Raw genomic sequence first — 27,843 nt, 5'->3', positions numbered from 1 at the left:
AGAGGGAAAGGCTGCTTTTATACTGTAGGATAGAATGCCAAAACTGGTGTACAGAACCATTTAGGGGATTAGAACTGGTATTTCCAGGTTATTTTCACATTTTCAAAGGGTTTTACCTACATTATTTTATTGAGAGGCAGGTAAGTACAGGGGAATTAGAGGAACTGGATGACATGAACCCCAGACTCAGAGTATGGAAAATCCAATGCAGAAACTTACTAGCTGTGTTACCATAGGCAAATCAATAAACAACTCTGAGCTTCAATATCTTCATCTATAAAATAAAGGGGGTTGATTTGATGACTTCTGATGGTCCTTTATGAACTTATAATGTTATCAACTTGTTGGTGTTAGGCAATGTAAACAGGTAACATAATATAAGATTGGATGTGATGAAATATTTTTTTAAAATGTTAAAAAATAAAGTCTGTTAAACATAGAAAAAGATGATTTAAAAAACATAAACTAGGAGAGAATTAGAACTAAGATGTGGGAATCAGTCCTCACCAGGGCTTTTTTGTCCTTTTCTGGTCACCAAAGCCCATATTGAGACCCTAGGATCCCACGTCCTGCTGTTTGTGAGGCGGTCCTCTGGCTTCTTATTTAAAACAGCTTGTTCTCTCTTCAGCAAGGCAGGAAGGGCAGGGAGGGAAGTGTTTTGCCTCAGAATGAAGTGGGAGTCTGAAATCTGTTCAATCTCCTACTGCAGGCAAGAGAATTGCAGACGTCACTGAGTAAGCCTAATCCCACAGCTGGCCAAATGGTCAGCCTGCATTATTGGGAAAGTGAAGGATGAACGATTTCAGGAGGAGATAAGTACAGGAGAGGTTGACCCTGCAATCATGACATACCATTGAAGGAATGTTCTGTGACTGGAATGACTGAGTAATTCTATATATTGGATGATGAACCCTTGGAGTGAAACCAGTCCTCAGCCATCTCACATCGATGCATCAAAATACTGAAAAGATCTAACACCAAGTGTTCTAATATGCCAGTGCTCTGCATTTATGCTTCATGAATAGCTCCTCTCTTCTGGTTCTCCAGTGATGACTCCCTTGGGTACTTTTTGGACCCTTCATTCCTTTGTAGTGTCTGTTTGGGATATCAAAGTATATAAAAACAATATACTGTGATTACAAGGAAGCTAGGGAAGTTAGACACAATTTCTCTCCAAACTGAGAATTTTATCACTTTAAAGAAAGTCAGTTAGGTTTGTACACTTTATAGATGAGTCAGCAGCAATGGCTTGTGGACACAGGAATTATTGTCAGGGGTTTGAAAAAAAATCTTTGGAGAAACAGGGTAGAGTCTTCCCTAATTTCCAGTGGGTATATGTGCTTTCTGTGAAGACTGTGCCTATAAATGCCTGTGATTTTTGGAAGTCTTTCTGAATGAGTAGATGAGCAAATTTAGCTTTTTTGAGTCTGGGGAGCAAAATAAAATAAAATGCCCCCTCTCAGTGAATATATGGAAACATGGCTTAGATATAGTTCTATCTAGGCTAATACTTAAGAGTTCATAGGTAAGCATATGCAATATCCTCTGAAGTGGTTCCAAGCAGTACAGATTATTAAATCTGTTCATAGTCTGTGATTCCACTATTATTGCTTAATTACTTTGTACATTGATCAATTTTCGCTTCCAACATCTCCTTTTCCAAGTCCAAAAGTGTCTGTAAGGAGTTCTACTCACACAATGAATAAATATTTATAATAGGGACTCTTGATTTGGAGTCTGCTTTTTATTTTTATTTTTTACTTCATTTTGATGAAATTGGTTTCTTTTGTAGTTTTATGTATTTTATTTATGTACTTTAAAAGTTTATTTTGAGAAAGGTTCTTCTATATATTTTTGTAGATGAGTAAAGGGGATCCAAGACACACAGAAAAGTTAACAACTTCTGATTTTTATAAAAGGTTTACTAAATGCTCAGTACTACATTAGTTTACTGAGATACACACATACATACATACACGCACACATATATACAAATAATCCTGTCAAAATGATCTTGCATTTTATTAGAAGAAACACATGTTAAGTAAATATATTTGCACATATAGTTTTGCATTTATCCTTACACACACACACACACACACACACACACACACACACACACACACACACACACACAAACATAAAAAGAGCCCAACAATTGAGCTTTGAAGAGAGTCAGGGATTTTAATAGGTAAAGGCCAGAGGAGAGTGAGTATATTCAAAAAATGGAGGACTACTTCTAAATGGATGGAATATTCCATATGGAGAACAGCAAGTAGACCAAGCTAGAAACTGGAATCTAGAGTGCATGAAAGAGAATAATATATAATTATCATAAAAAAGACAGGTTGGAGTTAGGTGGTGAAGGACTTTGTATTCTAAAGCAATAGGAAACTACTGGAGATTTCTGAGTCAAAAAGTAACATAGTGGGCCCAGGCTTTGAGGGAAAAAAATTCTACTTTGGCAGCCACATGGAGGATGAACTAGAGGAGAAAAACACGGCAGGCAGAACTATCAGGCACATATTGCAGTTGTTCAGTGAAAGAGTGTGGAGGATTGAAAGTATTCTGGTGACCATGAAAATGAGAGGAGATTGATGAAATGGATGCTAAAGTATGGCAAGTAACTGAATATGAGGGGCAATGTGAGGGAGGTGAGGAGCAAGCTTTCTCTCACTCTCTCTCTCTGTATGTATATATATATATATATATATATATATATATATATATATGTGTGTGTGTGTGTGTGTGTGTGTGTGTGTGTGTGTGTATGTATGTATATAATCTACTTTATCTATATCTGTTTCTATAACTAGATTTTCTATCTATATTAAATCTATATAGATGTATATATCTAGATAGATCTCTCTATATGGACCTATATATCTATCTATATATAGATAATCTGTCTATATGTGATCCATATATATTTATTTAGTTATATCTATATCTATTTAGATATTTTATCTATATTTTATCTATCTCTTTATATCTAGATCTATCTACCTATCTATCTGTCTTTTGCCGTTTAATCAGTTTAAGCATGAGGTAACACTTGGCAGTGTTTCCTGAGACAGGTTTGGGACTCAGAAAACACCTTGGGAGAAGAAATTTATTAGAAAGAAATAAAAAGAGAGAGGAGGTAGGAAGTGCCAAGAACAGACTTCAGAACTTTGCTTAGGGGCACTCTTTTTGTTATCATATGTTTTTTATTTTTAAATTTTATTTATTTAAGGCAATGAGGTTTTTAGTGACTTGCTCAAGGCCACACAACTAGACCATTATTAAGTGTCTGAGGCCGGATTTGTACTCAGGTTCTCCTGACTCCAGGACCAGTGCTCTATCCACTGCAACACCTAGCTGCCCCATGTTATAATAAACAAACTAACTAAACAAAATTCCATCTCCAATATAAAGAAAGCACACAAATTAGTCAAACAGTTAAACTAGTAGAGAAGAATCCTGCCCAACTTGGACTTCCCAAATAAAGTTGCCTTAGCTTTTTTCAATGGCACAAATAGGCTGCTGTTTTGAGTCTCCTGATTCATATTCTGGATATTGGTCTTTTAAAATGAACATATCCAGATTAAAATCAATTAGCATTTATTAAGTGCCTTCTACACTATATGGGTCAGCTTCTCAGTACAATACATAGAACACTTGCTTTGGAGTCAGGAGGAAGGAGTTTGAATCTGGCCTCATTCACTTGACACTTACTATTTGTGTGACCTTGGGAAAGTCACTTAACCCTGATTCTTCTCATCTGGGGTTATCTCCAATCATCCCGATTTATATCTGGAACCCAGATGGTTCTAGAGGAGAAAGTGAAGCTTGGTGACTTAGCATAGTACCCTCTCATTCAAATCTAATTCACATGCATGCCTTAGTATCACTTCTCTAATGTCTTGGTGTTCTTTGAGAATCAAGGACAAGGGTGGCTAGGTGGCACAGTGGATAGAGCACTGGCCTTGGAGTCAGGAGTACCTGGGTTCAAATCCGACCTCAGACACTTAATAATTACCTAGCCATGTGGCCTTGGCCAAACCACTTAATCCCATTGTCTTGAAAAATCTAAAAAAGCAAAAGACAGAGAGAATCAAGGACAAACATCATCATCTATACTATATGCTAAATCCTAGGAATGCAAAAAAAGGCAAAAAAATCAAAAGCAGTCCCTGCTGTCAAGGAGTTCACAATCTAATGGGGAAATGACTCTGTATAATAAGATACATATATGTATAGCTATCTATCTATCTAACTAATACATTTTTGGAGGGGCTGTCTCAGTGGAAAGGCACAAGGATTATATATTTACTGGGAAAGGTTTCTCACAAAAGATGGGAATTTAGCTGAGACTTGAAGGATTTGAAGGATTTGAAGGAAGCCAAGAGCTGGATTTGAAGAAAGAGAGAGAGTTCCAGGGTTGGGAGACAGACAGTGAAAATGTTGAGTCAGAAAATAGAGTATCATGTTTAAATAGCAAGAAGCCCAGTGTCACAGGGTCACAAAGTTTATGGAGGAGAGTAAGTTTAAAAAGACTGGAAAGCTAAGAAAAGACAAGGTTATGAAGAGCTTTAAAAGTCAAACAATTTTGTCTTTGTTCTTGGGAGAGGATAGGAAGTCAGTGGGATTAATTGAATTGGGAGAGGATGTGGTGTGATAAAGTCAGACCTGTATTTTAGGAATGTCAATGTGATAGCTGAATGGAGGCTGGATTGGAATGGGGAGAGACAGGAGACAGGGAGATGAATGTGCAGGTATAAGGTGATGAAGGTCCTCAGTAGGGTAGGAAGAGAGAAATGAGTACATGCAAGAGATATCAACAAAGATGAAATTGATATTCCTTGGCAACAGATTGGAAATGGTGACCAGAAGGAGGACTGGTAGCACCCTTAAGAAAAATAGGGAAGTTAGGTAGAAGGGAGGAATTGTGAGGAAAATGAGTTTGTTTTAGATATGTTGAGATTAATATGTTTCTGTGAAATCCAGTTTGAGATACATTATAAACAAGTGGAGATGAGAGATTAAAAATCAACACATAGATTAGGACTGGACAACTGGATTTACATAGATATGTTCATTGAAACCATGGAAGTTGAAGAGATCAACATATTAAAGAATATTAAGGGAGAAAAAAAGAAAAAAAGGATGAAGAATAGATCCCTGGAAGACAAGTATGACTACTGAATATGAGATGATCCAGATCCAACAAAGGATAAAAGTGGATTGGTCAGAGAAGTAGGAGGAGAACCAAGAGAGAACAGAAAATATGGAGGGAAGAAATTATCCTGGAGATAAAAATGATTGACAGAGGCTGCAGGGAGATTAAAGATAAGGAATGAGAAAAGATCATTGAATGTGGTACCTAAGAGATTTTAGTAATTTTGGAGAAAAGTTTCAGCTGAATGGTGTCAGAAGCTTGACTAGTGAGTTAAGAGATTGAGAGGAAAGAATGGATTTACCTATTGCAGATGAACTCAAGAAGTTTAGCCCCCAAAGGAAGGAGAATTATAGTAGCTAGTGAGAAAGAATGGGTCAAATGAGCTTTTTTTAAGGATAGGAAATCACAGTCTCATTTTTAGGCGGTAGGGAAGCAGCCAACAGTCGGGGACAAATTAAAACTAATGATACAACAATTTTCTGCAGAAGTTGAAATGGAATGAGATCACCCATACAAATTAAAAGACCATATTATGTGTAATTGGTGAAGAATCAAAGTGGCAGAAGTCATGTATATAACTGATGAGAGATATAAAATAGGGGAGAAGATATAAAATATGGTCGAATGTGCACTATTTCTTTTGACTAACAAAGGAGATTGTTATCACCTTTGGGAGGGACTTGAAGTAAATGGAAGGTGGAGTAGGAGGTACTAACTGGACATCCAAGAAGAACCTTAGTGATGAGAAGAAAGAGAGGAAAAGGGGGAGAAGGTTTTCCACTTTGGAGGAAAATTGGGTTAGGGAGAGAATAAGGAGAAAAACTCAGTTTTCCTAAGCCCACTCTACAGATGGCCCTATGCCATTTGAATCTACCCAATGTTGCTTTGAGAAATGTCAGTTTTGGGGTGAATGTGAATTTCATTCAGAGTGCCACCTACCTGCTACGTTTTTTCCTGTCTGCTTCCTCAGCTGCTAGTGCCTCACTTTCTGAAATTACTTTATACTTATTTTCTAGATGTCTTGTATTTATTTATTCATTCATTCATTCATTCATTTATTTGTTTGTTTGTTTATACATGCCATTAGAATATAAGCTACTTGAGGTTAAGGGGTGTTTCTTTTTTATTATATTTGTATCTCCAGTTCAAAATTTGTCATGATCTTTTGGTTTTAATTGGTATACAGAGATTCAATCAATGAAACATACTCTATAAATGCAGATCTACCCCACTCTACATCTTTTTTTTTTGGCAAGGCAATGGGGTTAAGTGGCTTGCCCAAGGCCATGCAGCTAGGTAATTATTAAGTGTGTGAGGTCGCATTTGAACTCAGGTACTCCTGACTCCAGGGCTGGTGCTCTATCCACTGTGCCACCTAGTCACCCTCCCACTCTACATCTTGAAAATTTAGAGAATTCACTGACAGGAGTAATTCAGTATGGAATAGGCCACATGGGTAACTCTCCTAAGCCAGTTAAAATTCAACTGGGAATTGTTTTATAAAATAAAATGCACTAAAATATAGATAATATATTTAAAAACTAAGTTAATGTATTTTGTTTAAGTTTTGAAATTGCTGTTGCAGAAGATACAGATATGATTTTAGAGTCAGAGTCATATGGGAGCAAAGATTCCCTTTGCCTTTCAATAGAAACTGCTTATTGGAAACTACAATGGTCATTGTCAGTAGTAGAGCATAGGTAGTACTGTAAACTCATTCTCATCCTCACCCTCACCTGCATTTAGCAATTGAAGAAACTGAGGCTAAGAGAGATTGGGTGACCTGCCCAAGATCACGCAACCAGTAAGTGTCTCAAATGGAATTTGAGCCAAGGTTTTCATGATTCCAACTTAAAGCACATACAGTTCTTTATATATTTTTTCTGAATTACTGATATTTGTCATTTCTGATAGAACAAAACATAAATTGTTATATTCATATGTCACAATTGGATGAGTCATTTCCCAATTAATAGACAGCTACCTTGTTTCCAGTTGTTTGTTTCTTTATTTGGAATGGTTTCTATTTTGTCTTATGTTATATTTTGGCATTTTATTCCCCTATTATAGGATCCAATGTCTACCTTCTTCCAGTTTGGAGCTTCCATCCAGCAGCAAGCTACAATCATGATGAAAATCATGCAGGATTATGACTGGCATGTCTTCTCTGTTGTAACTACCACCTTTCCTGGCTACCGGGACTTCATAAGCTTCATCAAGACCACGGTAGATAACAGTTTTGTTGGCTGGGACATGCAGAATGTGATAACCCTAGATACTTCCTTTGGGGATGCCAAGACACAAATTCAGTTGAAGAAAATCCACTCCTCTGTCATTCTGCTTTACTGCTCCAAGGATGAAGCCGTTTTGATTCTGAGTGAGGCCCGCTCCCTGGGCCTGACAGGCTATGATTTCTTCTGGATTGTTCCAAATCTGGTTTCTGGCAACACAGAGCTCATCCCCAAAGAGTTTCCTTCAGGCCTTATTTCAGTCTCCTATGATGACTGGGACTATAGTTTGGAGGAGAGAGTAAGAGATGGGCTGGGAATTATCACCACTGCTGCCTCATCCATGCTGGAAAAGTATTCATTCATTCCTGAAGCCAAGACCAGCTGCTATGGACAGATAGAGAAACCTGAGCTCCCACTGCATACCCTACACAAGTAAGATGATGTCTTTTTATTTAGACATATGGATTGATTGGAATATGAGTTTGGAGATCTTAGGTTGATTTTGAGGAGTAAAAAACCTTTTGGCACTCACTTTTGGAGGTGAGAGAGAGAGAGGGAGAGAGTAGTTAGGGAAAGAAGTAGTTTAGATACAGTTTTGATTTGCTTTAATTTCCAGTTAGCAAATTACTTAAACCACTGCAGAATGGTAACAAATCTGTAACTTTTAGTTCTAGAAAGGGGACAAATGACTTGCCCAAGGTCCCACTGCTAGTTTCCATGTGTCAAAGGCAGGATTTGAACACAGAACTTGAATTTGAAGTTAGTCATATTGTTTCTGACCATATGATTCATATTAGTATAGTCCCTTAAAAAGACAGTGTATTTTATATAAATTATTTCATTTGATAATCATTGTAAACCACTGAAAAGATTACAAAACACTTTAGACAATCCTATCATTTGAATCTTACAGCAATCCTGTGAGAAAGAGTCTATTGCTGTCATTGCTCCTATTTTATAATCATGGAAACAATCTTAGAGAGGATAAGTGATTTGACCATCATATAGCTAGCCTAGAGGCAGAGTCTGAATCTCAATTTTCCAGATTGCAAATTTAATACTTAATTAGTTATATCACATTGCCTTATCCTATACCCATAATCTTATGCAAGATTGTTGGATCCATAATACCAATAAGAAAACTGAAGCAAAAAGGGCTTACCTAAGATAACCCAAGTAATAAATAGTGGAACTTCAACTTGAACCCAGGTCATAAAGTCATAGATCTAGAAAGTTTAGAGGTGATTTATTCCAATCTCCTCATTTTTCAAATGAAGAAACTGAGACCTAAAACAGTTAAGTGATTTGTCTAAGGTCATACAGATCATTGTCAATGGTGAGATTTGAACCCAGATCCTCTGACATAGTTGCTTTTCCTTTTACTATATCATAGATCTGATTCAAAATGTACAATAGTATAATCATACCTGGCTATATTTATTCCAGTCATCCCCTTTCCTATGGCTATAATATATTCATAGATATAAACCAGTATTTATAGTTAGACTGTAGTTAGAGTCAGGAACCTGCCTCCGATACTAGTTGTTTGACTCATCCTCTCTGTGTCTCAGTTCCCTTATCTCTAAAATAGGGACTTGGAGCCAATGACTTTCTATGATCCCATGAACCTCAGTCAATGAACAATGTTTAAAGAGCTAAAACCGGACATACTAAAAGAAGAAAATTTTGTTATTCCTCTCATTCCTTTTATCCAGACACATTGTGTTTAAGAGAACACGATCATTGTAAATTGGAGAGCACAGATGTCGTAAAGTCATCCTCAAACTTTTGTTGAATTTTAAACCTTTAGTGATATTGCCTAATGGACTTACTTAATATCAGAGTTGGCAAGGGTGAGTTATGCTTCTTCATGCTTGAAATCACAAGCTGAAAATGAAGTCATATATTTAAAAAATTTCACTGATTTTTCCCTTTCTTTTCATGATGACCTCCTTAATGTTTTGTTTCCAGTTGTCATTTTCTATATTCTGATTCATTTCCAAATTCTCAGTAAGTATGTTCAGATGAATTAAGGCCTGACACAGATACCCATGTGGAAGTACTGTTTCTACATCCAGTCAGATCCAAAGAGAAGTTGAACTAATGAGTTCTTTCTGCTGATAATGAGACTTACCCTACCACTGGAATATTTGGGAATTTGCAATTTTGATAGAAACATTAGTCAATTTGCAGGCAATGGAAATATAATTTTATGGGGGGGAGAGAATCAGTGAGTGATAAATGCCTCACTATTCAGATTTCTCCACAATTACCACCCCTTGGCTCCTTCTCTAAAAGATACCTGCTGGTATGAAATCTGGCTATATTATTTCCAGAGGTTCTGCTTTTGAATGCAGTAATTTTGTAAGTGGCATTTCAGTCCCAATGGAAGCAATATATCAAGTGTTCTAAACCATCTCTCTGCACCAATACTAAGTCTACTCAGTTGGCATTTATTGAAATATCACTCAGTCTGGAGATAACTGGAATGCAATAGAGAGATGCAAATGAATTGAAGCCAGGTGACCCTTTTTCTTGGGCTACACAGTGGTAGTGGTGCATTGCACCCTAAGATTGAAGATGGTTATTCGTTCTGTCTGGTTAAGATTGGAATGCTCCACCATGTTTTCTCTCTGTTTATTTCAAGCTGGGTAAGGTCTAGGAAAAGTCACAAAAAGGGCAGAGAGATGGAGTTGAGGTCAGGATTGAAGGATGCTGCAATTTTGTGATAATTAATACTCTTTAGTCTGGAGAGATTATGATCAAAGTTGATAAGGTTATGAAAGAAACAGAAAGAATGAACAAAGACTTATCTAACTGGAGTTCAGTATGTTAGGAATAGAAGGCATGTTTCAAAATCTGAAAGAAATATAAAAGAAACTTTGACTTTATATTTCAAAGAATAAACTTTTAGACTGAGAGAATGCTAATCATTGTTCACATTTGTATGGTTTTTAAATTCCATGCAATATTTTATTTATTCCTTACAGAAATTTGTGAGGTGGGTGGTCTTAGTTCCTATATTGTACAGATGTGGAAATTGAAGTTCTGAGGGGTTAAGTGACTTATCTAGGGTATTATAGCTACTAAGTATTTGAGATAAAATTTGAATCCAGGGCAAGCTGACTCCCAAACTAGTTCTCTATCCACCACACTGTGCTAGTTCTCATATCTAATAGGAAAGTAGTTCTGTGATAGACTATGAAAGGGACCTGTCATATTTTAGAGAAATGAGTCTGGCTTCTAGAGGTGACATTGGGTTGGGAGGGGAAACCATGCCTTTCCATAAGATGTCCATTAATGTCTTTGTTTGAAGCAAGGTATTGAATTACCTAGACTGATGGAGAAATGACATTTCTTGTATTTTTATGGGATTAGGAAATAGTTACAATGACATGTCCTGCTCTGGGATAAAATGGAACTTAAAATTCTCTCTGTAAAGACATGGACATGAACTCACCATAGTCCTGTTCATTTTCCTGGAGTTTTGGCAATAGAAAGGGGTTGGGGAATGCAGATGAGGAAGAGATTGGAAGGGGAAGAGGTTAAGTTCTTGATGTTGAATATTCTTAGTTTTACAAAAAGCACTTTGAAAAAAGCAGTCAGCAATTTTTGAAGTTCAAAAATAGCTTAGCCATATTATGCAACACACTCCTTTCTACTGCAAATATTAAACATCTGTTCTCCCGCCAAAGCACAGAGCATATCCATAGGTAGCTTCCATTAATGTGAATGGAAGCTCCTACCTGCCATAACAGTACTGCACTCTGATGGAGCCTGTTCAGCTTGCCCAGAAACCTTGCTCATTTCATGAGTTGACAGGCCCTTGGTGAAGATCCAAGTGAAGAGAAACATTTCACAGACTCAGGAATAGAAATAAAATTATTGTCCCTGTAGAGTATTTTCCATTGTTTCAATCTAAAATTCATGCAGTCTTTTATTTATTCCTCACAGAAACTTGTGAGGTGGGTGTTCTTAGTTCCTTTATTGTATGTGGAAATTGGGGTTCTGAGGGTTTAAATGACTTATCCACAGTATTATAGCTAGTAAGCATTTGAGATAAGATTCAGGATAACCATATGTTAGTCATTATATTAACCCAAACCCAGAAAAACCACTATATATTTATTAGTCAAGAAAGTTCTTTATTCTCTGTGTGTATGTCTATATCTCCCTGTCTCTGTCTCACATATTCTCTTTGATTTTGAAAATTAATGAAAATAGAATATTTTGAAACAGAAGCTCCTCTGCCAGCTCAACCCTGTGTGGAGGGCTTTGATTATGGCATAGTGGAGGTAAGTAGAGGGAGTATTGAATGACATCTGGGGTATATCAATATTTTATGAAAAAGTCTGAGAAGTTATACCAGGAAGGAAGGGATGGTTCAATCTAAGGAAAACTATCAGCATAATTGATCACATCAGTAACAAGCTTTTGAGAAAATTTAGTACTCATTCCTATTAAAAACACCAGAGAGCTTAGGAGCTTAGGAATAAATGATATACATACACACACACACACACACACACACACACACACACACACATATATATATATATATATATTATATATATATATATATATATATAATCATGAGGAGCTATTATATGTAATAGACAAAAACTAGAATCATTCCCAATAAGATATAAGATCAAGGGTGAAACAAATTTGCCCATTATCATCACCATTGTTCAAATACTGTACTAGAAATGTTAACTTTAGTATTAAGAGATGAAAAAGAAATCAAAGGAATTAGACAATGAGGAAGCAATACTATTACTCTTTGCAGATGACATGATGGTATACATTCTAAGAGATTCTAGGGAATCATTTAAAAATTACTTGAAATAATTAACAACTCTAACAAAGTTGCAGAATATAAAATAAACCCATATAAATCACCAGCATCTGTATTTATTGCCAACAAAGATCAGCAGTAAGAGTTAGAAAAATAAATTTTGTTTAAAAATAACTGGAGACAATGGAAAATATTTGGAAGTCTACTTGACAAGAGAAATCTGGGAACTACATGAACACAATTACAAAATACTTTTCACACAAATTGAGTCTTATCTAAATAATTGAAAAAATATTAATTGCTTATGGGTAGATCAAACTAAAATAATAAAAATAACATTTCTACCTTAATCTACTTATTCAGTGCTATAATAAAAATTATTTTATAGAGCTGAAGAAATAGTAACAAAATTAATTTGGAAACACAAAAGGTCAAGAAAACCAAAGAAATTAGTGAAACTAAAATGCAAAGGAAAGTGGCCTAGCTGTACCAGATCTAAGCTATATTATAAAACAGTAGTCATCAAAACTATTTGATACATGGGCAAGTAGGTGGCACAGTGGGTGGAGCACTGGTCCTGGAGTAAGGAGGACCTGAGTTCAAATTTGACCTCAAACATTTGATACTAGCTGTGTGACCTTGGGCATGTCATAACCCTATTGCCTACAAAAACAAAACAAAACAAAACAAAACAAAGGGGGAAAACTATTTGGTAATGACTGTGAAATAAAGTGATAGATCAGGGGATTACATTAAATAGATAAGACATATTAATATAGTATTAGTAGTAATCTGTTGTTTGATAAATCCCAAAATACCAACAACTGGGATAATAATTTAAAAGCCTAGAAAATAGAATGGCAAAACTAGACATAGACCAATATCTTACACCCTCTACCAAGATTAGGTTCAAATGAGTACATAATTTAGATATAATGGGTAATACCATAAACAAATTAGGAGAGCAAGGAATAATATACCTGTCAGATGAAGAAGGGAAGAATTTATGACCAAACAAAAGAAAGAGAATATTATGAAATATAAAATGGATAATTTTGTTTATATTAAATTAAAAAAAACAAACCAATGCAATGAAGATTAGAAGGAAAATAGAAAGCTGGCTAACAATTTTTAGGTAGTGTTTCTGATAAAGGCCTTATTTCTCAAAAATCTAGAGGACAGAATCAAATCTATAAAAATATACATAATTTCCTAGTTGATAAATGGACAAAGGATATGAAAAAAGTTTTCAAATAAAATAATTGAAGCTCACTAGAATCATAAAAAATACTTTAAATCACTATTGATTAGAGAAATTCAAATTAAAACAATTCTGAGGTACCATCTCACATGTATCAGATTGACTAATCTGACAAAAAAGGAAAATTATGGATGTTAAGGAAGATGAAGAAAAATTGGAACACTAACGTGTTACTGGTGAAGTTATTAACTGATTCAACCATTCTTGAAGAGCAATTGGAAACTACTCAAAAGGCTATAAAAATATGCATACTCTTTGAATCAATAATGCCACTATTAAGTTTGCATCCCAGCAAGATGTTTAAAAAAAGGAAAAGGACCAATTTGTGCAAAAATATTTATTGAAATTCTTTTTGTGGTGGCAAAGAATTGGAAATTGAGGGGATGCTTATCAATTGTTCTGTAAGAAATGATTAGTAGGCAGATTTCAGAAAAATCTTGAAAGATGCATATAAATTGATGTTGGGTGAAATGAGCATAACCAAGAGAACATTGTATACAGTAATAGCAATATTGTGTGATCAACTATGATAGACTTAGCTCTTCTTAGCAATACAGTTGATCTAAGACAATTCCAAAAAAACTCATGATAGAAATTGGTAACCACCTCCAAAGGAAGAACTAATGGAGTCTGAATGTAGATAGAAACATACTATTTTCAGTTCTTTGTTTTTGTCTTTTCTTTTTTGTGTTTTTTTCTTTTTTCTTTAGATTCTTCTTTTGCAACATGACAAATGTGGAAATATGTTTTATATGACTGTACATATATAATCTATATCAGATGGCGTCTTAGGGGGGCAAAGGAAGGAAAAATTTGGAACTTAAAATCTTATAAATGAATGTTGAAAACTATCTTTACATGTAATTGGTAAAGAAATAAAATTCTATTAAAAATAAATAATTGGACACTTGAAAATAAGAAAAAAGAAAAGCCTAAGAAGGTTTTTTAAGGTTTTTCTCATTTTCTTCACTTTTGTGCATATAGTTTTACCATGTATATCTATTCCAGATTGCTCATTCTTTACCATAAACATCATTAAGTAATGTTCCTATAGTTGTCATTGTATGATAGTGATGACGATAGTGTTGATGATAATGACACTACTTCAAGGATCTGTGAGCTTTCCTTAGCAACAATAAGACATCAATAGTGACAGCGAACTGGAACAGTGGATAGATAGGGTCTTGGACTTGGAGTCAAGAAGTTCTCAGTTCAAAACCAGGTTAATATACTTGTACTATAGGAACACTACTTAGACATCTAATGGTTGTGTGATCTTGGGCAAGTTACCTAATCTCCAACTGCCTCAATTTCCTCTACTGTAAAATAAAGTTATTAATAGAACTTATCTCTCAGAGTTATTGTGAGACTCAAATGAGTTAGCTGTAAATCCCTTAGTATAGTTTCCAGCATATATTAAATATAAAAATGTTAGCACCTTTGCTTCCTTGCTTCCTTCCTTCCTTCCTTCCTTCCTTCCTTCCTTTTTTTCTTTCTTTCTTTTTTGATCACGTCCCAACTCTAACTTGATAGTCCAAAAAAGTGACATTACTTTCCTATGGTCACACAAGTAGTACCTGAGATAATTTTTACCTGAGATAAAATTTGAACTCATTTATCCTAACTTTAAGAACATCATTTTTCCACAGCATCAATACATGTAGACATGCACAGACATACTCATACACATACAAACACACACACATACACACACAAACTCATTTTTATCTGAATTTATGATTTCTTTGTTTAAAAGGAACTGCTATTGTGTAAATTCCTTTTACCCAATGCCGGTTAGGTCCTATTCTTTGAGACTTTGGGTGATTAAAGGACTATCTATCCCCACAGTCATACAGACAGCATATGTCTCAATGGATAGGTCTTCCTGATTCCGATCTTTCTCTCCATTCATTGAATTGAAGTTTTTTGAAGAATTATAATTATCTTGTTATTATTATCTTCTTAAATGCTTACTTTTAATCTGAAGTTTTAGAACAGGAGAAAGGTTAAAAGGTCCCTTTTCTTATCTATAAAATTGAGATTCTATACTTGCATAAGGGGTTCTTGTGAAGAAAGGCCTATATAAATTTTAAAGTATTATATAGGGTGTCCCAAAAGTTTTAATGCAATTTTAAGCAGTTGGAGTTGAACTAATTTCTACAGGACAAACTATAAACCTGAGTAGTTATTACATGTTATTCATTCTTGACAGGTAGCTTTTTTCTCTAAGTTTCCATATAAGTAATGCTTGTCTGCCAAAGATGAAGTTACCAGATGGTGGAAATTGTAGAAAAAAAATTGTAAGGTTCTTCCCAGACCAAAATTCTCTTCATTCAAAACTTCAGGCTTAGAAAATTAAAAAAAAATAGCTAGAAGAATTTTCTTAGGCTTAAAGGAGGTATTTAATATTCCATCACTAAATAGAGATCTAGGTACAAGATGGGGAACAAATAAACAGAAATAACCCCTCTTAAAAGTTCTTCATTCTTGGAGAAAATGTGAATCTCCTAATGGAAGAAAGTTATCCTTTAGTGACTTTAAGAAAAATGTTTTTCTATTTTAAAAAATGTTGGTATTTTATGGGTTTATATCACCTTACATGCATATACCCCTATATTTCTTTCTTTCCTCCCCTACTCTTGGAGTCAACCTCCTAACAAACAATAAAAAGTGAGGGAGAAGGGAGAAAGCAGTTGAGCATACTTATCCAACAAATCAGCCAACTCTAACATTAAACACTGTGTTCTACATTCATAGTCCTTACCTCTGAATAAAGAAAACAAACAACTGGAAGGTACATTTTCTTATGTCTTCTTCAGGATCAAACTTTATTATTATGGTTAAATAAGCTTGCTTGTTTTGTTTATATTCTTGTTCTATTTGCATTCCTCTCTCTCTCTCTCTCTCTCTCTCTCTCTCTCTCTCTCTCTCTCTCTCTCTGATACACACACACACACACACACACACACACACACACAACCCCCCCAAACACACACACTCAGTTTTTTTCATTCTGCTTACTTTTCTTAACATCATCATAGATCTAATTGGATCTCAATTCCATGATGAATTACATTTTTGTTTCTTTAGGTTGCAGTTTTGTGCGCAAAGAATACTAGATTTGTAATCAAAGTGCTATGGTTTGAATCACAGTCATGTAATTTTTTCTGGGCCTCTGTATTCTCTTATAGAAGGAGATTATTGGACTAGATAGCATCTAAACCAATCATTTTAAAATCTTAGATCTAAGCTAGAATCTTCTCCTGACATGAAAGGAAGTATATGGAGAAAATTATCAGATAAAATGTATTTTAAAAGTCATATCAATACCATCCTGAAACTCTTTCAGGTTCTGTTTTCAACAGAAGGTCATAGAAAAAAGTAGCTGTGTTGCTTGCCTTTTAGAAGGCTGAGTTAAATTTGATTGGCTTGTTCTTATTTGATAACTTATCATTGTTGATTTTTTATTTGAAGCGTGTCAGTTTTTTTTTTTTAAAGCTTACTTGGTTCAGTTCTCAGTTTGTTGGAACCAGTAAAAATACTCCTGGGTAAATGTGATAACTCTTTGCAAATATTTATCTGTAGAATCTCAATTTGCTTGACAAACATGGCTGATAATGGCAGAAGGAACCCAAGAGGATGTTGGGCATCTAGGACATTAGAAGAACTAGTGCAGTCTCACATTAGGAATTTATATAATCTGGTCCCCAGCTTTATGACTGAAGGGCAGAACTAAGACAGAACCACCTGGCAATCAACCTGGTCAGAAGCCCTCAGGGTGCATGTGCTTCGAGGGCATCCTGAGGATGTGTATGGCGGTGGGTAGGGAGGGAGTAAGGACTGTGCAACATGTCTCTAGCATTCCTTTGGTGTCACAGACCTGAGAGAGGCAAGTCATCTTGGGTTAAGTGAAGAAGCAACTTTACTTCAGGATTGCTTTAATTTATTTCTGTTCTGCTGGAACAGAGCCCTCCCTCTTTTGGATTTTGATCAAAAAGACCATATGCCAACCAAGCAATGCAAGTCAATCACTCCCAATTATTGAATGAATAGTTCAACAAATTACAACATCCCCAAACTAGGAAACTTGAAGGACTCAAAGGTGACTTGACTTGAATTCTAGGTGACAGACCAGTTCAAATATTTTGAGATCATTGCCTAGGCATAATTACTATCCAAGTATGATGCAACAGAAACCAATGAGACTAACTTCTTGAACCTGTTTATATCTTTGCAGGTCTTTGATCTGTTTTCCCCTGGGAATGAACACATAAAAGATTTCATTTTTGATACTATAATCTCAAGGAATAAGAGGCCTAGTTAGTATATATCAGTAAACTACCATGTGTTCTCATATAAAGACAGAATATTCATTGAGATTATTGAGAGTATTCCTTCAATTTCCTATGTGGATTGGAGAATTACTTCAATGGAATATAAATCCCTTGAGGATAAATTGTGCTTTGTTTTATTATCCTGTGCTCTAAATTTTGCATAGAGTAAGTATTTAATAAAGAATTCATTTGGTGGTGGTTTGCTGTTTAGAGTATGGTTATAATGCAATGAGAACTTGTTTTAGAGTCAGAGGACCTGGGATCTGCCCCTTACAACCCATAAAACCTTAAGCAACTATTGTAAATACCCTGGGTCCTGGTATCTTTACCTGTCAAATGAATAGATTTTACCATTTATACCAAATGATATTCTTTCAGTCTCATATTAATGATCCTGTGTTATTAAAACCCATGGTTTCAAAGATATTGAGAAAGAAGTCCCTTTTTCTAACATTAAATAATTACTTTTGTTTTTCAGTCATGTCCAACTCTGTGACCCCATTTGTGTTTTAATTGGCATTTTCTTCTCCAACTCATTTCACAGAAGAGTAACTGAGGCAAAGAAGGTTAATTGCCTTACCTAGGGTCATACAACTTGTTAGTGTCTGAGGCTAAATTTGAACTCAAAAGATGAGTCTTCCTGACTGTAGACTTGATATTCCATCCATTACAACACCTAGATGCCCAATATAATTAGATATAAGAAACATTTAGAAGTTTTCACAAAATAGTGTTGTTGCTATTATTGAGTTAAGTTCAACTCTTTGTAGCTCCATGTCCCATAGCACACTAGGCCCTTCTATTCTCCATTATCACAGAGTATAGTTATTCCCTAATGCCATCTAGAATTAACAATCAAAAATGTTCCTTGACCCTATATTCAAGGCAATATCTCAAATATTCTTGGAAATACAAAGAAATATAAAACATGATCTCTGCTCTTTAATAACTTATAATCTAGTTGAAGGCAGCTAGGTGGCACAGTGGATAGAGCACCAGCCCTGGAGTCAGGAGTACCTGAGTTCAAATCTGGCCTCAGACACTTAATAATTACCTAGCTGTGTGGCCTTGGGCAAGCCACTTAACCCCATATGCCTTGCAAAAAATTCTAAACAAAAACTTATAATCTAGTTGAGTTAAGTAAATAAACCTGGCACACAAGAAACATTAAATAATGATTTGATAATTAATTTTGGACAAAAGATAATGTCAAATGGATGGTATTGGTAATAAGTATATGAATTTAAAAAGAGTGAGATTATAAGCTAGAATAGTATAAGAAGACTTCATTGAAGATGCAAGGCTTGAGTTAAGCCTTGAAAACTGTATAGGGTATTTATAATTAGACAAGGAATTGTAAGAAATTCTCTGATTTCAACACAACTCTGGGAAACATTACTGTTTATGCAAAAAAAATCAAATCAAACCAAATCCTAATATCAACAATTGGATAAAGGAATCATTTGAACTAAAAGGCAGCTGCAAAGTATACATTATAATTACTTTGCAGGAAACTCTTGGAGATGAATAGGGATATCAGGTGCCCAAGTACTTATTTATTTCCAAGATCTTTGGCTACTTCCCTTGATGTTTTGATTTCTGGCATGATCTCTAATATATAATGAAGATACCCCCAAGTAGTTATCTCTTCATTTGAGAGGTGAAGGATGACCTTTCTTTTTAGGTGAGAACTCTAGATGACATGAACGGCTTTCTGAAACCTGTCTCTTTTTCTCATGCTCATTTCTCCTCCTTTTCCTATTTCCAGTGTCTAGATATTGACTGTTTGTTTTTGTTGTTATTCAGTCATGCCCAGCACTTTGTTATTCCATTTGGGGTTTTCTTGGAAAAAATAGTGTTGACCACTCCCTTCTCTAGTTGATTTTATAGATGAGGAAATGAGGCAAATAGGCAAATGGGGGCAAAAATATATATTTTGTACTTGCTTTATATATTTTGTACTTGCTTTGTTTGTATTATTTATTCTTATCTCATATGATAAAATATAAGCTTTCTGAGAGCAATTTTAAATTTAATTTTCGTACTTTACATACTTACCACATTACATGTCACATAGTAGAAACCTAATATTATGAATGGAATGATCAATTAGGAGACATTTTTTGTTGAAGAAGGCAATTGAGTTGAGTCTTGAAGGGACTTAAGGGTCCTCAGAAGTAAAGGTGAGGAGAGAGAGAGTATCCCATGAACGAAAAACAACTTGGTCAAAATTAGACAGGGGAGAGATGAAAGGTAAAGTTTAGGGAATACCATGTAGACATGTTTGACTGAAATGTAGAAGGTATGTATGGTGTGCATCTCAAGGCAGAATGGAATATAATATTAGCTTGGGGAGTAAGATTAGACTCAGACTATAAAAGACTTTTAGTATCAGCATTTGGACTATTATTACCATAACACAAGAGCGCAAATTTAGTGCAAAATTGTATTTAGTGTTGTGAATTTATTCATTAAATCTGGCATTTATTAGGGACTTAATGAATCTACAACACTGTATTAAACACAGAAGGGAATATAAAATAAAGGAAGAAGAGTATCTACTGTCATATATTGGTTGGTTGGACAACAAAATGGGGAAAATTCTCTGATGAGAGACAGACTAAGAAAGACAGAGACAAAGACAGATACAGAGACAAAAAGACAGAGATCATTTTAATAAATACACAAGATTTTACAGCATTATTATTTTCTAATAGTATTCAGAGCAGGATATGAATCAACCTATACCATGACTCAGTTTCTCCATAAGCCTAATCAACCTTATGTATATCAATATTGTTAACTTTATTCCCTTTTATTAGGCAGCAATGGAAAAGTTTTGATTTGTTATGTTTAATAGAAAAAGCACAACACCCTCAGGATTTCTCACTTCTATGCCTTTAATTCACACTACTCCTTCAATCTAAAATACCCTCAACATCCTCTGCAATGGTGCAATGCATAGAATTCAGACCCCGTTCAGTTGCTACCTTTTCCATTCCTGGTTAAACCAACAGGAAATGATTCATGACCTGTCTTGATATATTTAACTTCCCCTGAACTAGCTTGGTACCCTTCTTATTTCACTCTGATAGTTTACTATGTTTAAGGTTATTTGATAATTGTTGTTCATTCCATATCACCAGTGTACTCATTGAAGGTAGGGACTTTTTTTTATCCTTCTTGTATTTCCTTGAGTATCTTTACTGCAATCCACATATTTATATGTATATGTATATGTATATGTATATGTATATGTATGTGTATGTGTATGTGTATGTGTATGTGTATGTGTGTGTGTATGTGCATGTGCACATGCACATGCACATGTATATGTGTATATGTATATGCATGTGCATGTGTACATGCATGTACATGCATATACACATGTGCACACACATAATTTGTTGAATGAAATTAAATACATAAAATATAAGTTATATACAAAAAGAATTTGGTGACTCCCAATTTTTTGAACACTGGAACATGTGGCAAGCAAGGTTTCAAAAATTTACCCCCAAGGGATCTTTAAAACAAAAGACAGAGGACTTCCACGGTAGAGTCAAGATGGCAATGTTATAGCCAACACAATTTAAAACTGTAGATGCCACCAACAAAAGAATGAAACAATTTCTCTACCAAGGATTTCATGGAGAGCTTCAGTAAGGGTCTGTTTTTTCATGGGTAAAGGGGAAATATAGCCTAGTGTAAATGGTAGAACAAGAAAGTCAATAGAAGACTCAGCCACAATGCAACTCAAGTTGTGACTCAGCAAGCCAATGTTGCTGCAGGCTAAGAAGGAGGGTTCCCAACCACCAACAAAGTCCAAATCCTGGGAACACTAGGGCAATAGATAGGTCAGGGTTGGAATAAATCACTTCATAGGCAAAACTGGCCATAAAGGAGGAAACTAACCTTTGCATAGGTAATATCTGGGTTGCACAGGGAATACCTTGGCAAGCAATAAGCCAGGGACCTGATCCTAGTTCCTCCCCCCAAATCTTGGGATTATACTCCCTGTAATCCAAAAGCAGAACTCAGCAAAAAAATAAAAAAGAGCACTAGTCGATTGAAAGTTACTGTTTAGATAGGGATGATAAATATGCCATCTCAAAAGAAAAAAGTGGTGACAAACTGCTTATATGTGAAATTTCAAAGGAGTTTATGAAGTGGTCTCAAATCCAGAAACCTCATGTAAGAGTTTAAAAAGAATTTTAAAAATCCAAAGAAGAGAAGAAGAAAAAATAGGACAAAGAAATGAAAACCATGCAGGAGAATTATAAAAAATTTATGGAAGAAATCAGCTCTTTTAAAAGTAAAAATGAACAAGTGGAAAAAGAATGTAACTCATCAAAAAATAAATTTGACCAATTGGAAAAAGAAAAAGACTCATTTAAAAATAAAATTAACTAAGTGGAAAAGAAAACACAAATGCTAATTGAAGAAAATAAAACTCTAAAATTTAGAATTAGACAAATGGAAACTAATGACTCTATGAGACAACAAGATTTCAACAAACAAGACAAAAAAAATGAAAAAGTAGAAGAAAATGTAAAGTAACTTTTAGGAAAAACAAACAACCTAGAAAATATATCTAGAAGAGATAATTTATGAATTATTGGTCTACCTGAAAGCATTGATCAAATATCTTTCAGGAAATTATAATGGAAAACTGCCCTAATATCCTAGAACAAGAAGACAAAGAGTCCTTGAAAGACTCTACAAAACACCTGTCAAAAGAGACCCTAGAATAAAAACTCCAAGTAATATTATAGCCAAATTGTAAATTTCTCAACTAAAGGAGAAAATACTGCAAACAGGCAAAAAGAAGCAATTTAAATACCAAGAAGAACAATTAGAATTACACATTGCTGGGGCAGCTAGGTGGCAGAGTGAATAGAGCACAGGCCCTGGAGTCAGGAGGACCTGAGTTCAAATCTGACCTCAGATACTTACTAATTGTCTAGCTGTGTGACCTTGGGCAAGTCACTTAACCCCATTGCCTTGCAAAAAATCTTAAAAAATTTAGACAAATTTTATCAGCTTCAAGATTATAGGATTGGAGGGTCTGGAATAAGATATTCTGATAAAGAACATTGGAATACCTCAAAGAATTAGCTACCCTGAAAAATTCAGCATATTCTTTCAGGGGATAAAGGTAGATTTTCAATGAAATAGAAGACTTCCAAAGTTTTCTTTTTTTAATTAATATTTTATTTGTTTTCCAATTATATACAATAATAGTTTCTACCTATCATTTTTTGTAAGGTTTTAAATTTTACAATTTTTCACCTACCTTCTTTTCCTTCTTCCCATCCCCCCAACAGAGGGCAGCCTGATAATCTTTACATTGTTTCCATGCTATACATTGATGGAAATTGAATGTATTGAGAGAGAAATTATATCCTTGAGGAGAAAATAAAATATTAGAGATAGCAAAATTATGTAGTACATAAGACACTTGTTTTAAAAAATAGAAGGCAATAAACTTTGGTCTTTGTTTAAACTCCACAGTTTCTGGATTCAGATGGTATTCTCCATTGCAGGTACTCTAAAATTGTCCTTGATTATTGCATTGATGGAATGGGCATGTCCATTAAGGTTGATCATCACCCCAATGTTGCTATTAGGGTGTGTAATGTTCTTCTGGTTCTGTTCATCTCACTCAGCATCAGTTCATGTAATTCTTTCCAGGATTCTCTGAAATCCCATCCTTCTTGGTTTCTAATAGAACAATAGGGTTCCATAATATACATATACTACAATTTGTTCAGCCATTCCCCAATTGATGGACATTCACTCAATTTCCAATTCTTTGATACCACAAACAGGGCTGCTATGAATATTTTTATACTAGCGATGTTTTTTTATCCTTTTTCATGATCCCTTCAGGATATAGACCTGAATATAGATATGCACATTTTATTGCCCATTGGGTATAATTCCAAATTGCTCTCCAGAAAGGTTGAATGAGTTCACAGCTCCACCAACAATGTATTAGGGTCCCAGATTCCTCACATCCTTCCAACGTTGAACATTGTCCTTTCTGGTCATGTTGGCCAGTCTGATAGGTGTGAGATGGTACCTCAGAGATGCTTTAATTTACACATCTCTAATCAGTAATGATTTAGAGCTATTTTTCATATGACTATGGATAGCTTTGACTTCTTCATCTGTAAATTGCCCTTGTAGAAGTGAGTCCTTTGTCAGAAATATAGTTGTAAAAATTGTTTCCCAATTTACTACATTTCTTTTGATCTTGGTTATAGTAGTTTTGTTTGTATAAAAGTCTTTTAATTTAGTGTAATCAAAATTATCCAACTTTTAAAATATTCTCCATCTCTTCTTTGGTCATAAACAGCTTTATTTCCATAGAACTAACAGGTAAACTATTCCTTGATCACCTAGTTTGCTTATAATGTTGTCTTTTATGCCTAAATATTGTATCTATTTTGATCTCATCTTAGTACAGTGCAAAATTTTCTAACTTAAAAGATCAGAACTGAACAGAAAATTTGGTCATCAAATCCAAGACTCCAGAGATGAATAAAAAATTAATGGGAAAGGGAAAAATGCTTTTTAAGAACATTAAACTGTATACATCCTTACAAGAGAAGGAAATACCTGTAATGCTTGAGAATTACATTTCTCTTAGGATAGTTAAAAGAAATGGAATTAGAGACAGTATGAGTATAGCATGACCACAAACATGTTGAACCTTTAGCCAATACCTTAACTAATGAGAATTGAATATAGTTGCAGGGGTTGTACTTAGGGGTTTGGGGTATAAATGAATCATGAAGTGATATTGATTATGAGGGTTCTATTTTCTGTTGTCACAGAGGGAATGAGAGGACTTAGAGGGTCTGTACATATTTAAATCATGAAGTGATCTTTAAATGATACTTTAGTTAAGAAGGATTGTAGTAAAATAGAGAAAGAGGGAGAGAGTGTATTTGGAAGGACTGGGCATGAATAGATCGTGAAATGATCTTGCCTTATTCCATACATTAGTTGTGCTATAGTTGGAGACCTAAAGAAACAGAGTGAGAGAGTGTACCCAATACTTTGGTTGGGGAGGGTAGTAATGCTATGTAGAGACAGAGAGATAGGGCCTGGACGTGACTAGATCATGAAGCAATTTTGCTTTCCTTGATACTTTGGTTGCAGTTGGAGGGAGTATGCTTGGGAGGGGTATAAATGATTCATGAAATGATTTATCTTTGCAAGATGCTTTGTATCATGAGAATTGTGTGTCCATGGAGGGTATTTGAAAAGAAGGTGTGGTATAAACTAACTATAATTTGATGTTATTTTTTTGATTTCTGAAAAGTGCATTTCTAATGGAACAAAATAGGGGAGTATACTTATATACTGACTATGAGGCAATGCTGCTTATCAATCAATCAATTAATCCTTAAGAAAGTTACTTCTATCAGGACAGATAAAAGGAGTATATTTTGACAGGGTTGTAGGAACAAGTCAGGGTTAAAACAATAAAGACATGAAACAAGGCTTATATTTGGAGAAGGCTAAATATTAGAGGATACCTAATACCATATGAAGAGGCACAAAGACCTGTTATAGTAGAGGGAAAGGGGTGTGTGTGAATTCTAATGAATAAATTTTACTCTCAACAGATTTTGTCCAAAGAGGGAATAATATACATTCCCAATTGGATTTAAAAAATTTATCATGCCCTATTGGTAAGTAGGGGGATGGAAAGAAAGGGGAAGAAGGGACTGATAAAAGGGAAGGTGAAAGTAAAAGTAAAGTGAATGCTAAAATTAAAAAGAAAAGTTAAAGGGGAAAGACAGCAAAACATTGATGAGGAGGGATAAGGAGTAAGGAAAGAGAAAAGTAAATATGGAGAAAGGTAGCATGGAGGGAAGTACAGAGTTAGAAATTTTATCTTAAATGTGAATGAAATGAACTCTCTCATAAAATAAAAGCTGATAGCAGAAGGGACTAAAAACCAGAATTCAACAATATATTGTTTACAAGAAACATATTTGAAGCAGAGAGATATACATAGGGTAAAGGTAAAAGAGTAAAACAAAGTATATTAAACCTTAATGGAAGCAAAAAAAATTAGGGGTAGCAATCCTGAGCTCAACCAAAGTAAAAGGAAACTAGATCTCATTAAAAATGATAAAGAAAATTAAATCTTCTTAAAAGTCACCATAGGCAATGAACTATTATCATTATGAAACATATGTGCACCAAGTGGTATAGCATCCAAATTCTTAGTGGAGAAGTTAAATGAATTGCAGGGAGACCAAAACATCAAAACTATAGGGGACCAAACTCTCCTCTTAAGACTTAGATAAATCTAATTACAAAATAAATGAGGGAAGTTAAGAAGGTGAATAGAATCTTAGAAAACTTGGATATGATAAACCTCTGGAGAAAACTGAATGGGTATAGAAAGGAATATATCTTTTTTTCCTGCAATACTTGACACCTATACCAAAATTAACCATGTATTAGGCATAAAAATCTTACAACTAAATGCAGAAAGGCAGAAATATTAAATGCATGCTTTTCAGATCATGAGGCAATAAAAATTACATGGGATAAGGAGTCATGGAAAGATAAACTAAAAGTTAATTGGAAACTAAATAGCCTAATTTTAAAGAATGGGTAGGTCAAACAACAAATCATAGAAATAATCGACAATATCATTTAATGACAACAATGAGACATTATACCACAATTTATGGACTGCAGCCAAAGTAGTTTTTAGGGAAAATTTCATATCTCTAAATGCTTATATAAATAAAATTAAGAAGAGATAAATGAATTGGGTATGCAACTAGAAAAGCTAGAAAAAGAATAAATTAAAAATCATCAATTAAATATCTAATTAGAAATTCTGAAAATCAAAGAAGAAATGAATAAAATCTAAAGCAACAAAACCATTGATCTAATTAATAAAACTAAGAACAGATTTATGAAAAAAACAGTAAAACAGATAAAATGTTGGTTTATCTGAAATTTTTTTTAAAAAAGAAACTAAAAAAACTGAACTCACCATCAATGAGGAGAAAATTGAAGTGATAATTTGGAGCTATTCTGCCTGTTTGCCAATAAATTTGACAATATGAGGGAGATGGATGAATATTCACAAAATTATAAGCTACTCTGATTAACAGAAGAGGAAATACAAAGCATAACCCCATTTCAGAAAAAGAAATTGAAGAAACCATCAATAGATTCCTTATGAAAAAAATCTTCAGGTTCTAAATTCACTTGTAAATTCTACCAAACATTTAAGAAATAATTGATTCCAATTCTATAAATAGAATTTTAAAAAATAGCAGTTTTTCCAAATTACTTTTATGAGACCAATATGGTACTGATACCTAAATCAGAAAGAGCCAAAACAGAAAGAGAAAATTATAGACCAATCTCTCTAGTGAGAATGTTGATAAAAAATCTTAAATAAAATTTTAGTAAAGACATTGCAACAAGTTATTAATAAGATACTACATCATGATCAGGTAGGATTTATACTAAGTACACAGCGATGCTTCAATATTAGGGAAACAATCAATAAAATTGAACATATTAACAATAAAATAAGCATAAATTATACAATTACTTCAATAGATGCTGAAAAGGACTTTGACAAAATATAACAGCCATTCCTATTATTAGAAACTCAAAAGAGGAAAGGAATAAATGAATATGCAGTATCTGTCTAAAACCATCAACAAGCATTATATGTTATGGGCATAAACTAAGTCCATTTCCAGTAAGATCATGAGTAAAACAGGATGCCTATTATCACCACTATTATTCAATATAATATTAGCAATATTAGCTCTTTTTTTTCAAGAAAATGGGATTAAGTGACTTGTCCAAGGTCACACAGCTAGGTAATTATTAAGTGTCATATGAAAATCGCACCAAATCATTATTGATTAGAGAAATTCAAATTAAAATAATTATGAGGTACCACTTCACACTGATCAGATTGACTAAGATGACAATAAAGGAAAATGGTCAATGTTGGAGAGAATATAGGAAAATTGGGACAGTAATGCACTATTGGT

At 34.4% G+C, this 27,843-nt stretch overlaps 1 protein-coding gene across 1 annotated transcript in view; it reads left to right on the top strand.

Moving 5' to 3' along the window:
* Positions 1 to 27,843, top strand: part of LOC141495249 (glutamate receptor ionotropic, NMDA 2A-like) — a 366,543-nt gene that overhangs the window by 312,997 nt on the left and 25,703 nt on the right. The window contains exon 2 of the mRNA XM_074196375.1: positions 7,232 to 7,824. Within this exon, the coding sequence (XP_074052476.1) occupies positions 7,232 to 7,824 (593 nt within the window). The remainder of the gene's footprint in view (positions 1 to 7,231; positions 7,825 to 27,843) is intronic.

Source organism: Macrotis lagotis, chromosome 8 (genome assembly GCF_037893015.1).
Source record: "Macrotis lagotis isolate mMagLag1 chromosome 8, bilby.v1.9.chrom.fasta, whole genome shotgun sequence".
NCBI lineage: Eukaryota > Metazoa > Chordata > Mammalia > Peramelemorphia > Peramelidae > Macrotis > Macrotis lagotis.
This window is presented reverse-complemented; position numbering and strand designations above follow the sequence as displayed.